Source organism: Misgurnus anguillicaudatus, chromosome 14 (assembly GCF_027580225.2).
Source record: "Misgurnus anguillicaudatus chromosome 14, ASM2758022v2, whole genome shotgun sequence".
NCBI classification, from domain to species: domain Eukaryota; kingdom Metazoa; phylum Chordata; class Actinopteri; order Cypriniformes; family Cobitidae; genus Misgurnus; species Misgurnus anguillicaudatus.
Window position 1 is genome coordinate 26,249,487 of NC_073350.2, and position 13,014 is coordinate 26,262,500.

Sequence of the window (13,014 nt, forward strand, 5' to 3'; positions counted from 1 at the left end):
TCATCGTTGTCTTGCTTGCGAAATCTAAAATGCTTCCATACCTCTGACTTTTTATGTGAAGGTGGCATCAACATCGAAGAAGCACCTGAAACTGCCATTTTAAGCACTGAAGAATGAATGACAGGCTTGCCTCTCGCTCATTGGTAACATCGCGCAAGGCAAAAAAAGAGGGTGACATCTAATGGAAAAGACTATTAATTAGGTTAATGTTAATCTTACGTTGTGTTTGTGGAAATAAATATGAAGAATATGAAAAAATGAAGAAAAAAATCGATTTGTTTCCTTTGAGAATCGATTTTGAATCGACCACGTAAAAAACACACGATTAATCGAAAAATAATTTTTTTTTTTGCCCAGCCCTAGTAGAAGTGTTTGGGCGATCAGCCCCATAGCGAGATTGTCCCATCTTCAGCCTGTGAGATCGCCGATATACAATAGTATCGGGTGATGGAGCAAAAGTTTACAAATTTATTTATTTATTTGTACATTTTTTACTCATTTATGACAAGTCACTGAATTGGTGGACGAAAACTGAAGCTGAAGGGCAGCTGGCACAATGTCGCATCATTGATGCCCAGGCACTCTTACGTTTCAGGGAGCGGGAACACCTCGCTCACTGATTTTAAACCCCTGCGTGCATAACAACCTCTCTGGTGCAAGAAAATGTCAGAGACATGTGCCTTACAAGCGCTTTTGATTAAGGAAAAGCCTACAACCTCTCTCATGTGAGGAATAGCACGCAAAGCGTGTTGATGTCAATTGCGGGTTATGCGGGAATGTGAAACTATGATAATAATAGCATAACAATAATTTAAAATTATAATGAGCAAACATGCCAACTATCTTCATGAAGGCTAGCCCATCAGCCATATAACTGACTATCGATAATAGACAATAGTATCGTCTATCTGCACAACCCTTAGGAGTGTGAGGGCAGTCAACGTGATAATTATCTTACTTACTAGTTTAAATAAATTGGTGTCAGGGAAATGTATCTGAAATGAAATACTATGAAAACGACAATGGGGAGTTAAATAACGAAACGGCGGTATAGTGTAGACACGCCCCGGTGGCTGTGAGGGTCTTCTTCATTGTGTGAAGTTAATTAATTTCTGAAACATGACTCTTATGTTCTCAAGTGCTTCACAGGGGAACCCTTTAACTTGCTTCTTCATCTCAGCTTTTTGTGGAGAACATTTGTTCAGCCAGAGGAAGTGCTTTTATCCAGCTTTTTACATGGGAAATAATAATTTATAATAATATAGAATGAAAAACTGGATGGGTGGGATGTTGGATCTGTTTTCGGCTCAGAGCTGGTAACCAAAATGTTTCTGGTTTGTGACCTGGAGGAAGAATTGTAAAACATGGATTTGACACTGTCCTAACTAGAAACGATGCAATGAGATTCCAGTGGCAAACGATTTGTCCAGACCAGATGCAACAACTAGACCCAACAAAATCTTTCAAAAATCACAGCCATTCAGAAGAGGGTGTAGGCAGAAATCTCTTATATATATATATATATAAAATTATATATCAAAACATATTCTGTGACCGATACAGAATCTTTATATAAATGCAGTTGATTGTTCATCAGATTTTGAAAATAGGAAACAAACTCTGAAGTAAATTATCCATTATGCGTAGAATTTTCTTTGAATAAGATCTCATTGTGGGCGGAGATTTCATTCGTGAAAATTGCATGCAGCTGGTTTAGACGAAAACTCTGATTAAAATGAAAAAGGTAACTTGGTTGCCTCTTGTTTTGTGTTTGCTTGGAAGACAGTGTTGGTTGTAGATTCCATATTTAGTTTGACGGAAATGACATATTTAGTTTGACAAGGCTGTGAAGGATAACATTGTTCAATAATTTTTTTTTTACTTGTGTTTCTGTGGAAAAGCTAATCCTTGCGACCAAGCCCCTCATGCTCATGACGTGACCTAAAGGTTTATCATTACATATTTATCACTGCTTCAAAAATGTTCCACATTTAAAGTGATGACAAAACAGTCGACAATCCAAGAAGGGATATTTGTTTACATGCAGTTTCTTAGCCCCTTTAACAAAATTGTGGGAGGGGTTAATTTAATTTGGTAATTTAGATTAGGGTAGTTGTTCATTTAAACCTGGCAAGTTTAATGGCAGGGTTTCTTTAATTAGCTTAGTTGTGGAAGTTGAGCAAGTGTCAATGTTTACCAGTTCAAGAATTTTTTATATTGTGTTTGTTTGCCAAACCGAGTACATGGGAGAAAGGACCAGCTGATATTTAGATAATTCTAATGAAAACATAATTATAGCCAAGTTGCGCAAGGAGTATTTACTGTCTCAGTTAAATTAAGGATGACAACAAATTGCATGTTTGTGCAAAGTTTTGAATTATTCATTTTTTTTCTCTGTCAGGCATGTTTTAAAACAAATTTGGTCAGAGTAACTGACAGGTAGAGAGAATGTTCTGAGATTATCCTTATGAATTTTTGTTTGCTTTCTGATGCTGATGGTTTTATTTTATTCAATTACTTTTTGTAGTGTTTATTTTAAAAGTCTTCATATCAACAGCTAAATTTAAAAAAAAAAATAGGGTTAAAGAAAAGTGCATTTGGCATCTTTAGGCATGATTATTCGCAAGAAGAATATTTTCTGTTTAATAGTGCTGTAAACCTTGACATAGTAAGGTTCAATATGTAGATACATGCTATGCTAAAATAAAGATTTACTTATAATAATTTATTATTTTGAGTTTTTCCCAAAAGGTCTCGTTTGGTTCCGATGCTTCAGTAATTGAGGGGTTTCATTTTAGAGGTCTGCATTTCTTTAATGAAGATCATTTCCCATGCACAGGCTTTCTGATGGATCACCAGTGCTCCATGTTTACAGCGGGGCATGAACATTTGTTTCGACTCCATTAATGAAGTAAAACTGATAGCTGTAATGCTTGGCTGAACCACCAATAACTGAACTCTGCTGTGTGTGTGTGTTTTTGACTGTTACGTGTATATCTATCGGAATTAATAGTGCATGAAAATGTTTAAATGAAGGTTGTGAAAATGTTTCGAGTTTGACCGATTGTAATGCCTGCCATCTGGGATGGTATTTATTTAACCACTTGCATGATGAGGGATGCTGGGCTACAGTTAAATAACCTAGTTCTCCCTTTTAAATGGAGGACTGACAAGAGCCTAAATGTGTGGTTGTGTGTTTGATTTGTTTCTTTTTAGATTGGGCAAACAATTGTTTCAAAGCAGTTATCCAAAGTAAAATATCAAAACAATATTTGTAAAACATGCATTTCCTGGGCAAAAGCACAGTTTTTTTCAGCACACAAAACTTGTTCCAAAGCAACAGATGGGTTTAATATTGTGATTAATCCAGCATGCAGACATTCCAATTGCAGATTTGCACATTCACATGTCACAGAGGAACATTTCTCATTTACAATCCGCTATAATTATTTTTTTGTCTTTTACACGGATGACAGCATGCAATGTTGTGCTCGTAACGGCAAAGAGGCGAGCATTTAAAAAAAAGGCACTGCATGCAATCAAATTCTCAGTTTTTATTTTTAAGTCTCGCTCTTTTTAATTGTTGTTTAATGTGCAAGAAATACTGTGTTCAGGTCCCACAGTAATTGTTAAGTGGTGGATATGGAGAATTAAATTAGAAGTTTTTTTTACCTCTTGACTCTGTAACTGTAGGGCCCTATAAAATCCGTTTTATTTTTTCCCAAATTCCGTTTTATTTTTTCCCAAATTCCGTTTTCTCCGTTTTAATTTTTGCAAATTCCGTTTTATCCGTTTTAATTTTTGGCAATTATATTTTTTAGCCTTTACAGTTATTTTAGTCATAAAAAGAGTGTGCCTTTAATGTTAATGATTAAAATGTAAATGATTTGGGGGAAAAAACTGGATAACAGGATTACTTATTGACTATAAAAGATGCATTTACACACGCACACGCGCGCGCACACACACACACACACACACACACACAACTCAATTCAATGCATTGTTTAGTGTTGTTGCAGGAGGCTACAACAAGGTGTCAAAGCAGTGGTTCCTTCAGAAGTGCCTTAAACACATCAATCCAGCGGAACGCGATCCATATTTTATACACAATCGCTTGAAATGCATATAACTTTACAAACATACACAGGATAGTGATCTGACTTAGGACAGCATGAGCACGCAGCTCTTTGCACGTGCGAGAGAAAGAGAGACAGAGAGCGGCGCCATGATGCAGATGATTATATTTTAAATGCGAGGGATAGTTAGTTTGCCTCAGCTCGCTTGAAATGCATAAAACTGAACAAATACATGAGGATTTGTGTTCGCACTTCGGACAGATGCGAGAGCTTGTGACAGTGAGACAGACGTGGATGAGAGAGTGCATGTATCTTTGCGCTCACCGTGAACAGAGTGTTGACAAAACTTCCAAAATAACAGTTCTCCGGTCACATAAAAGTCATGTGAGACCTTCGGAACTAAGTGCTTAGCGTCGAATTTCTTAATTTTTTCGCTGACGAAAGCAGAGTCGTGGAGAGCCGCTTCACCATGGTTTCAGTGTTTTGGAGGGGGTCTGAAATGACGGGAGGGGGCGTGTCGCCCAGATTTACTTCCCCCGGTCTGCATTTCCCCCAGACATACGTTCGTCTCCCACACAAAAACATAATTTTATTCAAAATATGTAAAATTCCGCGAAATTCCGCGTTCCTACTAGATTCCGTGTTAATTAGCCAATTCCGCGATTCCGTCCGCGATTCCGTGAACGCGGAAATTATAGGGCCCTATAACTGCATTTTTAGTGCAGTTACATACAGTAGTTGTTTTAAAGTTGTTCTAACTTAATTTGTTATTCTAACCTAACTTGTTTTTCCACATTATTTTTAAATTTGATTCAGTTTACACAAAAAGCTACCAAAACTTATCTTTACCATCTAAATGAAATAACATGCAAGATAATTTAGGTTAATTATCCAGTCCTTCCAGTATTTTGTTTTTTTTGTGATTGTTGCGGGCAAAATCCTTCATCTTGTGTCACGTTTTCTTAAAAAATGCGATGGAATATGCTGGATATTTCTGCAATTTTATGCGATGAAATTGCGGGAACTTGCAGAAATTGCGGGAACTTTCTGCTAAGATATGTGATTTGTTACGAAAATGCAGGGATTATGAAAACATGCAATCCCCGCATATTTTGTGCACGGAAATCTGCAATTTATGCTGCGAAAGTGCGGAGTATTTGAAAAAAATGTTTCCCCACCATAAATATGCGGACTTTGGCTGATTATGCGTTGAATCATGCGATCGCATAATCGCGTTTTCCTGGAGGGACTGATATACTATAAGGATATACTGTAAGGGACTATAAGAAACAAACACTAAACGTTAATCTTCTGTTCTCATCTTCTTTAGAAATGCGTAGAAAAAGACATTTGACGGTTTTAGACATTTTATGGTCAGCATTTCTGCCTTCCTCTGATGTGATGTTAATTCCAGCTCTAAATGTGTGTTATTTGTGAGTTTTTGTAGAATGAAATTTCAGGTGCATGGGTTTCTTTTTTGTCTTTGACATGAAATTAAATCCCTTTACTTTACTGATCAAGTGAAATACTGAAAGTCACTTACAGCACTTCGACTGCAATGCCATTTTCAAAGGATTCAAGTGATATTATTCTAATCATGTTTTCTTTGTCTTTTTTCTCCCACTGTTTATAGCACTTAAACATCAGAACACTTACTGATGATGTGGTAAGAGAGTTCATCTGTTATTCAGGTTTCACTTGTTCCATCACTAACAGCAGGCTTACCGTACATCTTAAATTTGCTTTTACATTATTGACGCCATATTTCTGACCTAAAGAATGCCTAACACAGTGCTTGAGTCTCATAACCACTGCTATTCATTGCACCGATAAAAACAAGGTTGGCTATGTGTTGGTTTGCTTAGGTTTAGCTAAATGTACTAATTTACTACCATGCTGAAAATGCTTCTTTGTTAGCGCATCCCTCTTTTAATGCTTCTGCCCTGCAATTGCATTGCTTTTCTTGAGACTAGTGGTTCGTTTTGTACCTGTCTGTTAACTAACACTTGAAATATGCTTTTCATGATGCATGTGAAATGATTAATGATGCCATTGTCGTTATGAATGATGGAGCTGTCATAACTTGTTTTTAGGTTGTTTAGCTATAGTTAGTGGGACAAATTGCATTAAACCTGTTTCAGGTGAAGCCTATGAACATAAAATGATTTAAATTTTGCACAAGTATTTGTTATTCAAGTGCCGACCTCCCTATTTAAATAATTTATTTAGCACACAAAATCAGCATTAATCACAATTGACTTGTGTACCTAATAGAGTGGCATGTTGAAGTCTTCGGATTAAAAACGCTATTTTGTCCTAAAAAAGTCTGTTCATTTTCTTCTGAATGAACAGTGAAAAGACAAATGACGTGTGTGAATCATCATAGATTTTCATGTACTGGATTAAATTGTATTGAACATTTTGGTGGTATCAAGTCTTTGCAGCTGGACTCGTTTCCTCTAGCAGTAGTGGAAGGTAATGAAATATTTTGGATGGCGGACATTGGGTCATGGAGTGAGGCAGTCAATTAATTTAAGCGGCACCTGAACCACCTTATCGATGGAACTCAGTGCTGTTTTTCCTCCTCGTGTTGAATAGCACCAACATTGCCAGTTAGCACTGCAATCATCTTCATCCTTACTTCTCAAATCATACTTCTCAGTTTCCTCACTCCTGCCCTGTTCATGCTCTATTCATCTCTTCACAAGTTTTGGTCATTCCTTAATACATTTCAATCTTCTTCTTCTTTAATCCCTCACTTCCAGGGTCCTTTTTCATGTTACATCTTTCTCTCTGTCCTACTTTATTTAAAGATCACTCTTGTAGTTGTAAAATGTGTTTTGATTCTTTTGCATTATTGATTGGAATCAAAATGTGTTTTTGTTTGTGTTGGTTTGGTATTGATCCAAACAGCCCCAGGTTGCCAGAGGGAAGTTAGACCCAGGAACAAGGTAATCAGGATTATGATGAGGTAGACACAGTTGGGACACGCTGTCCATCACACGCAGACACGCACCAAAGTCGGGTGCTGTCTGAAATGTGTAAATCAATTAAAGCTGCACAACTCTTGATGAAATCAATTTTTTAAGCATTTTTTTTAGAATAGAAAACACAATTCTGAAGAAAAAGGCTTAAGTGCTACTATAATAGTCTAATAAACAAAATAGGCCTAACATGTTATCAGGGTTTCCCGCAGAAAATTTGTTAGTTAAGGTGGTAGGGTTGGGTGGGTGCGGGGTGGATGGGTCTGGGGGCGTGGCAATCAAACCAACGCGTCATGATGAAAATTTGAATATTTTTATTTAAAACACTCAAATAAAACTTAATTTTAAAGAAACTATGACAGAAAAGGAACACCTAGTAGATTATTAATTAATCAAATGTTTTTACCTCTAACGGGAATAGCTGTGTGATGAAGTGAAACTAAAGGGTTAATAAACACAAACTAAAGCAGATGTTGTAGAACGTCTGGCGAACGATGATAGATAGCCCAAAAATAAAAAATAAATGATTATTTTCCACTGTTAATTACATTATTTTAACCTCTTAAACCCTAAGGACCCAGTCCCGGTGACAAAATTTCGTATTTTGACTCAAATAAAATATTCTTTTAATCTTTAATGGTCCATCATGGACCCCAGTAACACACATGAGATACTGTTTGAAAGCTTAGACTCTCTACTTTCTCCAGATAAGCATCACTTCGAGAAATCTTTTACTGTAAGAAAGTTATTTACACTTAATTTACACTATCACCCCCCCCATAATTTTGTATATGATTTAATATTCACATATTTAATATTTTTCAATTATGAAAAAAATTGGCAAGTGTTATATCAAATGAAAGCTCTCATTCTCAGGAATAAGGCTACAGTGTTATTTTTGTTCTATTATTAACACATATCCAACAATAGATGAATGAATAATGATGTAAAAAATCGTTTTTTGTAAACATATGGGATAATTGAGTGTGGACTGCCTCAGATAGCACAGATAGCCACAAATAATACACCATCTTTTCTCTTAGGTCCTACTCTAAAAAATGAGTCCATTCACAGCATTTTCTTAGGTTGTGTGCATGAATAATCCCTTGTTATTTATTATATGTCCAAAACAAAAAATTAATATTTATATGAAAAATGTATTTTCGGACACTTCAGTAAAATGAAAATAACTTTTGAATGCGACATGCTAAAGAGATCATTCTTTTTTTGGGTGTTTACTGTCTGCTGCTGGTAACAACCAGAACTGTCTGCAGTCTGCTAGAGCACCCACAACCAGAGTTATACACTATCAAAGGCAGTATTTACAACATAAAAAAAGAAAATTTGGTGTTTCATCATATGGAAAACAACATAAATAACACTATTTGTCACAAACAGCAGCGTTTTATGTAACTTCAAAGGGTTTTCTTTAAAATGATATAAAGAAATTGCATTTATTCCACTGTATGTGGTTAATGGAGCACTTTAAATGTTTTTAGGCAGAAATTGTATACAAAAAGGGTATTATTCCTCCAATCAGTTGGAGTAAAATAACTTTTGCATACATTATGATAGAGAAAAAAATCTTTTTTCCTCTGTAAGCTGGCAATTGCTGGAATCAAACAAAACTGTCTGCAGGGAGCTGAGGCACTCAGGGCCAGAGTTATACACTTTTAACTTCTTCCACCCTGAAGCTATTTTGGGGATTTTCGCCTGGATTTGGCCTACCCAATTTCAAAAGCTTCCCATACCCACATGCAGAGGTGCACATACAAATGTTTGGTATCATTTTACAGGAAACCCTTTGAAATTACATAAAACACTGTTGAAAGTGCTAAACATGGTTGTATGTGATGTCAGTCCTCTAATAAACACAAAAATAAATAGGCGCTTTTTGATGTTTTTTTTCTAAAGTTTTTATTTAAAAGTGTATAACTCTGGCCCTGAGTGCCTCAGCTCCCTGCAGACAGTTTTGTTTGATTCCAGCAATTGCCAGCTTACAGAGGAAAAAATATTTTTTTCTCTATCATAATCTATGCAAAAGTTATTTTACTCCAACTGATGGGAGGAATAATACCCTTTTTGTATACAATTTCTGCCTAAAAACATTTGAAGTGCTCCCATAACCACATACAGTGGAATAAATGCAATTGCTTTATATCATTTTAAAGAAAACCCTTTGAAGTTACATAAAAAGCTGCTGTTTGTGACAAATAGTGTTATTTATGTTGTTTTTCATATGATGAAACACCAAATTTTCTTTTTATATGTTGTAAATACTGCCTTTGATAGTGTATAACTCTGGTTCTGGGTGCTCTAGCAGACTGCAGACAGTTCTGGTTGTTACCAGCAGCAGACAGTAAACACCCAAAAAAAGAATGATCTCTTTAGCATGTCGCATTCAAAAGTTATTTTCATTTTACTGAAGTGTCCGAAAATACATTTTTCATATAAATATTAATTTTTTGTTTTGGACATATAATAAATAACAAGGGATTATTCATGCACACAACCTAAGAAAATGCTGGGAATGGACTCATTTTTTAGAGTAGGACCTAAGAGAAAAGATGGTGTATCATTTGTGGCTATATGTGCTATCTGAGGCAGTCCACACTCAAGTTTCCCATATGTTTACAAAAGACGATTTTTTACCTTATTATTCATTCAACTATTGTTGGATATGTGTTGATAATAGAACAAAAATAACGCTGTAGCCTTATTCCTGAGAATGAGAGCTTTCATTTGATATACGACTTGCCCATGTTTGTCATACTTGAAAAATATGAAATATGTGAATATTAAATCATATAAAAAATTCTGGGGGGGGGTGATAGTGTAAATTAAGTGTAAATAACTTTCTTACAGTAAAAGATTTCTCAAAGTGATGCATATCTGGAGAAAGTAGAGAGTCTAAGCTTTCAAACAGTATCTAATATGTGTTACTGGGGTCCATGATGGACCATTAAAGATTAAATGAATATTTTATTTGAGTCAAAATACGAAATTTTGTACCCGGGACTGGGTCCTCAGGGTTTAAGAGGTTAAATAAAAACTTTAGAAAAAAAACATCAAAAAGCGCCTATTTATTTTTGTGTTTATTAGAGGACTGACATCACATACAACCATGTTTAGCACTTTCAACAGTGTTTTATGTAATTTCAAAGGGTTTCCTGTAAAATGATACCAAACATTTGTATGTAAACCTCTGCATGTGGGTATGGGAAGCTTTTGAAATTGGGTAGGCCAAATCCAGGCGAAAATCCCCAAAATAGCTTCAGGGTGGAAGAAGTTAAAGGAGTGTAAATAATGCACATAGATAACGTGAGCAAGAGCGCTCAACAATTATATCGAATCAACAGGCACGTGACACCTAGCTAGCAGGTTGCTCAAATAACTAAATCACCAGCTAACTTACTTTAAATTTGCAAAAACTATAGACTAATACAATAACAGGCTTAAATAAACCCAAAACATAAGTCCACTTACAGTTCTCATGGACACGTGTTTTATCAAATGGCTATCCTCCAGACATGACGGACGTCTTTATCTCATTTTGGCCGTGTGGTGTGCATGCATGCTCGCAGTGTGAAGTGCGTCCACGCTATTCTCCGAGATATTTTAGCAAATGGCTAGTTGTCCTCCAGACAGTGACGGTCCAGACCACGTCTTTTTACATTTCGGCCGTTTGGCGCACATGCCCACTCCTGGTGTAAAGCGCGTTCGCGCTATTCTCCGAGATTCACTTGACAGCCTTTTGTGCAACGAAACATATTTTTTTGGACAACCTTGTTAAGGTGGTAAGGTTTCCCAGCTTAGGCGGCCGCCCGATCTGCAAAGTCCTGTATACAGTATAAGTTAGGAGTGCGCTTGACTAAGGATTTACATATTCAAATCAGATTTTTCAAATCTTGCCTGTAGTTGACTGATAGTAAAATCATCTATGTGTGTGTGCATGGGTTGGAGGTGATTTTAATGCTGTAATGTACAGGACATGACACAAATATATAACAAAACATTTTTTTAAATAAAGCTTCATAAATAACAAATGTGATCCTGCCTGCTATTGTTCAGCGATCTTATTTAATTTTAAGATTTAGCGCGTCAACAACAAATGCCATATAATTTGTGATCGTAACAGTAAATTATAAAAGCTTTATATACAATTTCTTAAACATTAATTTATAACAAGAAAAATACTGAAATGAATGGTTTTATAGACACTGCGCTTTATTATTTTCACAGAAATACCTGCTTGCTTACTTTGACTATCTTTGTATTAATTTCAGATACAGAAACACCTCACCATTCTTAAATCATTTGTTTCAGGAATCTCTTTTCTATTATTTGAAAGTGAACACTGACCATAATATTAAATCACAAGAGAGATAATTGTGTCAGGCTTAATTAAGTGCAGATATTTTTCGTGTTATCACCGATTTCAGCCACAGCTTTACTTGTTTTGTAGCTCAACTTTTGACACCCTGTTTTAAATACATTTTAAAACTTATACTTAAAAAAATAAGTTTTGTGATGTTTAGTTTGAAAAACTCCTAAATATGATCTTTAATATGACACGCAGAGCACCTAGCATGTTCGGCTAAATTTGCATGCACCATCATGCAACAGCACAAAATCGATACAACAAAAAACAATCAAAAATTGACAGACTTAACACCCTTAGGGGCGGTTCACATATCGCGTCTTTTGCACGCTCAAGTGCATTATTTCAAATGTAGGTGCGCGGTATGCGCACTTATAACGGAAGCAACACTGTCGCGATGAGCACTCGGTGCAACATGCTTGTTTTTCCAGCCGCGTCCGCACCGCATCGAGTTAAAAACAAATGCCGCAAGCACACTGCAGTTAGCAGTTAGGGTTAGAAAAATGCAGATGACTAGGAGGATCCATTTTCCCTACATTTTAGAGGGTGTGTGTGATAGCAGAAAGGGGTTGGATATGTTTTTGATAGATGAGTCCTGTCCTCAGATAATGGTGATGGTCTGATCCAGGTGAGGGCTGATGTTTGGTCATGGTGGAAATGTGTTTGGTGCTGAGAGGCTGAATTACAGGAGTAGGGCTTGCTGAAGTGATCAGAAGAGGAATGATGGGAATGGAGCCATTAGTATAACATCAAAGTGTCTGTTGGTGAGAAAAGGAGGGAGAGAGAGAGATGCATGAAAGTAAGCTGCAGACTCATAAACACCTAAACAGCCCTGAAAAGCACTTCATCATCTCGATCAACTCATATTGGCTGCGTTATGATGTCTGTTGTTGTTATCGTGGTACTGGCTGCACATATTTATTTATCTATTCACCGGTAACAAGTGAGGAATAGCAAACTGCTGCTTCCCTCCGCTGGGGATGAATCTCTGTGATTAAACTGATCAGTACCATCACTCAATGTAGCGAAGAGGCGCTTTAGGGCAACAGCAAACCAAATTAGACAGATGATGGTGTCGTTCGGTATCAGACACCACACATTCGCTCTGTGCATTGGCGCAACACACTAGTCGCTACCTACACTTGGATCCACAGCTTCTGTTTAATTAATTTTACATCAGTGTCGTTGCTGATTATCTCAGTGTGGTGCACCGTTTCTTACCCAGATAATACACAACGGGTGGTGTCAGAGAAAAATCTTCTCGAAGGTTGCTGCTGCTAATTTACCCACCTCCGAATGAAAGGGGGCAAGGCCCCTGAAAATAAACCACCTACCTTTTCAGCTACGTCTGACATCTCAATCGCCCATCTCTCTCTGTTGCGCCCACAGGCCGGGGAAGAGCAAACCGCTCCCTGACAAATCTAATCCAATTATGAAATCATTATCTGTGTGATGCGGGGGCCCAACGCCTCAATATAAATCGATGCTGGGTTACGGTGTCTCTGCGGATGCTCAGACACACTGTTTGTTATGGCTTCTGTATGTAGTGGATACATCTAAAAACTGACAG

The 13,014-nt window shown here is 36.8% G+C and overlaps 1 protein-coding gene across 4 annotated transcripts in view; it reads left to right on the forward strand.

The window, feature by feature from the left end:
• diaph3 (diaphanous-related formin 3) overlaps positions 1-13,014 on the forward strand; it is a 391,776-nt gene that overhangs the window by 16,975 nt on the left and 361,787 nt on the right. For 3 of the 4 annotated variants that reach the window (XM_073876167.1, XM_073876164.1, XM_073876166.1), the window contains exon 2: positions 5,713-5,745. The exons of the other annotated variant lie outside the window; for it this stretch is intronic. Coding sequence is in view for 2 of the 3 variants with exons in the window: in XM_073876164.1 (XP_073732265.1) it covers positions 5,713-5,745 (33 nt within the window). In the remaining variant the exon portion in view is untranslated. The remainder of the gene's footprint in view (positions 1-5,712; positions 5,746-13,014) is intronic. 4 annotated transcript variants of the gene reach the window in all.